We start from the raw sequence: 2,414 nt of genomic DNA, 5'->3' as shown, positions 1-2,414 counted from the left end.
ACAATCATTTGACTCTGCTGCCCTTAGGATGTAAAATACCTTACTATGAAATGTGAATTTAAAAGACCCATCTATTTTTAGCAATTTGTGAAGTTCAGCTTATTCTGTGTATTTTTTTTTCCACTTCTCTACAGGGTGATGCAGGTAGCAAAGGAGCTGATGGTAAGCCGGTAAGTTCAGAGTCACTTCTCTGAAATAGAGAGTCTCACTTCACATCCAGATTCAGCAGTGTTGTGAAATGAAATGCGTCTATATGACAGGGAAAACCTGGACCAAGGGCACCCAGTGGCAAGGATGGACAGAAAGGCGAGAAGGTAGGAGAATAGAGTTCACAGACAACCTGTAACTGTGGAGTCTGAGGTTGGATTCATTCTTTAAACCTTTCCGTATTTTGGCCTTTTACCTCAGTGTTTTCAAATTAACAGTTCTTTTTATGAACAAGGTTGCTCCAATTTGTATTTTCGTTATGCAGTTTTATATTGCTCAGAGCCCACCTATATCCACATATTTTTTGATAATATAATTTGTTTCTTTATCTTGGACATGTGCAGAAGAGGGATAGTGGTTATATTGGTAGAAGGATGTTGGAGATGGAACTGCCAGGCAAGAGGTCAAGAGGAAGGCCAACGAGGAGATATATGGATGTGCTAAAAGAGGACATGAAGTTAATTGGTGTGAGAGTAGAGGATGCCGAGGATAGAGTTAGGTGGAAACAGATGATTCGCTGTGGTGACTCCTAACAGGAACAGCCGAAAGTAGAAGAAGAATTTGTTTCTTTAACTTATTTAATGTCATGTTAATATTATATTCTTTTTTTTTTAGGGAGAGCAAGGGCAGCCTGGCCTAGGTGTTCCTGGTGCAAAGGGTGAGAAGGTAACTGTAGACATGGATTACTTTTTGAATCCCTCACCTTGATTGTCATGAAAACTAACCTTCCTGCCTCCCTGCCCTTCCTTAGGGCGAGTGTAGTGTATGCCAGTCGCTTGAGGTTGGCAGACCCCCCGTTATCAAAGTGCCTGAGGGAACATTAGGTAAACCAGGTGAACCAGGCCCTCGAGGGCCACCTGGACCACCAGGTCTTGGAGCTGATGGCAAACAGGTGTGGTTCCTCTGTTAAAAAGTAAAAGAAAATAAAAAAAATAGCCATCTCTCTTGAATGTATGCAAAAGTACACAGACAGCTTTTTAGAATTAGAAACTTTAGATTATTTAAATCATTTTAAACATTGTCATCCTTGTCTTGTTTGTAATGAGAGTCAAAATGGAAAGGAAAAATTACTCATGCTATGCTCACACACCCAGCACTGCAAACTACACAGAAAAAGAGACACATAGTATGTCTATCAGGTAAGGGCCCCTAAAGACTTTGTTGACTTTGTTATGTAAAAAAACACAACCAGGTGTACTGACTTATATTTTGTTAGGCTGTCTTATTTATAAAAAATATGAAGTTGCTGGTGTATGGAGGACACACCATATGTATTGCTGGACAAAGCAATACATTTTTTTTTACTTTTTTGTATCACGATATATTGAAATTCGATATATTGCCCCATCCATATTTGTTACTAAGTGTAATAAAACTCTGTTGGCTTTCACCCCTCCCACTTAGATGCTGTGTACCCCTATGTTTAGCTTTATGTCGACAGTCATTTTACCTGAATGGAAAAAGCTCGCACAGTATATGCAAATGACTGCACATGTATTTGAGAGTGTGTGTATGTGTAACTGTATGCATATAACTTGTGTATGTACATATGTATTTCTATATCACCTTTTACTTTCTTACACAGGGCCCACCAGGTCTGGCTGGTCCAAAAGGACAAACGGTGAATTTCTAATAAGTATTCTGCCCTCACTTAAGAATGTTCCGGATATTCCTTCATTAGACTGATAGATCACTCATCCACACACGTACCACTGCAAATGTTTTTTTATTCTTCTCCATTCAGTGTATATGGAGACTGTGCTAGGAATTCACAGTAAAACTACTTGCTGGCACAATTCCTACCACCAACAAGTGGAATAGCAGGAAACCAACAATAGGATTTTATATTGCATCACCTTTGTCCTCCCTAGCACTAATGCCACCTATCCTCCCCCAGCATAACCTTAACGTAAGCATTGCTAAAACTAATTAGAGGAAATCTTCAGGCTTTGTATCACTATATTTCAATTTTATCAGGGTGGACAAGGAGACAAAGGAGACAAGGGACTGGATGGGGCTCCTGGAGTGCCAGGACTGCCTGGCGAGCCTGGTCGGGACGGAGCAATAGGATTGAAGGGCGAGAAGGTATAGAGTGCCTGAACTGTTATGTCAGGTCAACATTACTGCACTCAGTTCTGAATCTGCTAATTGATTTTTAAATTTAATCCTACTGTAAGAGGTAGCTGCCATGTTTGGGTATATATATA

At 40.1% G+C, this 2,414-nt stretch overlaps 1 protein-coding gene across 1 annotated transcript in view; it reads left to right on the top strand.

The window, feature by feature from the left end:
• Positions 1 to 2,414, top strand: part of col16a1 (collagen, type XVI, alpha 1) — a 71,681-nt gene that overhangs the window by 61,885 nt on the left and 7,382 nt on the right. The window contains exons 26-31 of the mRNA XM_020586394.1: positions 135 to 170; positions 261 to 314; positions 823 to 873; positions 959 to 1,099; positions 1,793 to 1,828; positions 2,185 to 2,292. Of these exons, the coding sequence (XP_020442050.1) occupies positions 135 to 170; positions 261 to 314; positions 823 to 873; positions 959 to 1,099; positions 1,793 to 1,828; positions 2,185 to 2,292 (426 nt within the window). The remainder of the gene's footprint in view (positions 1 to 134; positions 171 to 260; positions 315 to 822; positions 874 to 958; positions 1,100 to 1,792; positions 1,829 to 2,184; positions 2,293 to 2,414) is intronic.

Source organism: Monopterus albus, unplaced genomic scaffold (assembly GCF_001952655.1).
Source record: "Monopterus albus unplaced genomic scaffold, M_albus_1.0 scaffold404.1, whole genome shotgun sequence".
NCBI lineage: Eukaryota > Metazoa > Chordata > Actinopteri > Synbranchiformes > Synbranchidae > Monopterus > Monopterus albus.
This window is presented reverse-complemented; position numbering and strand designations above follow the sequence as displayed.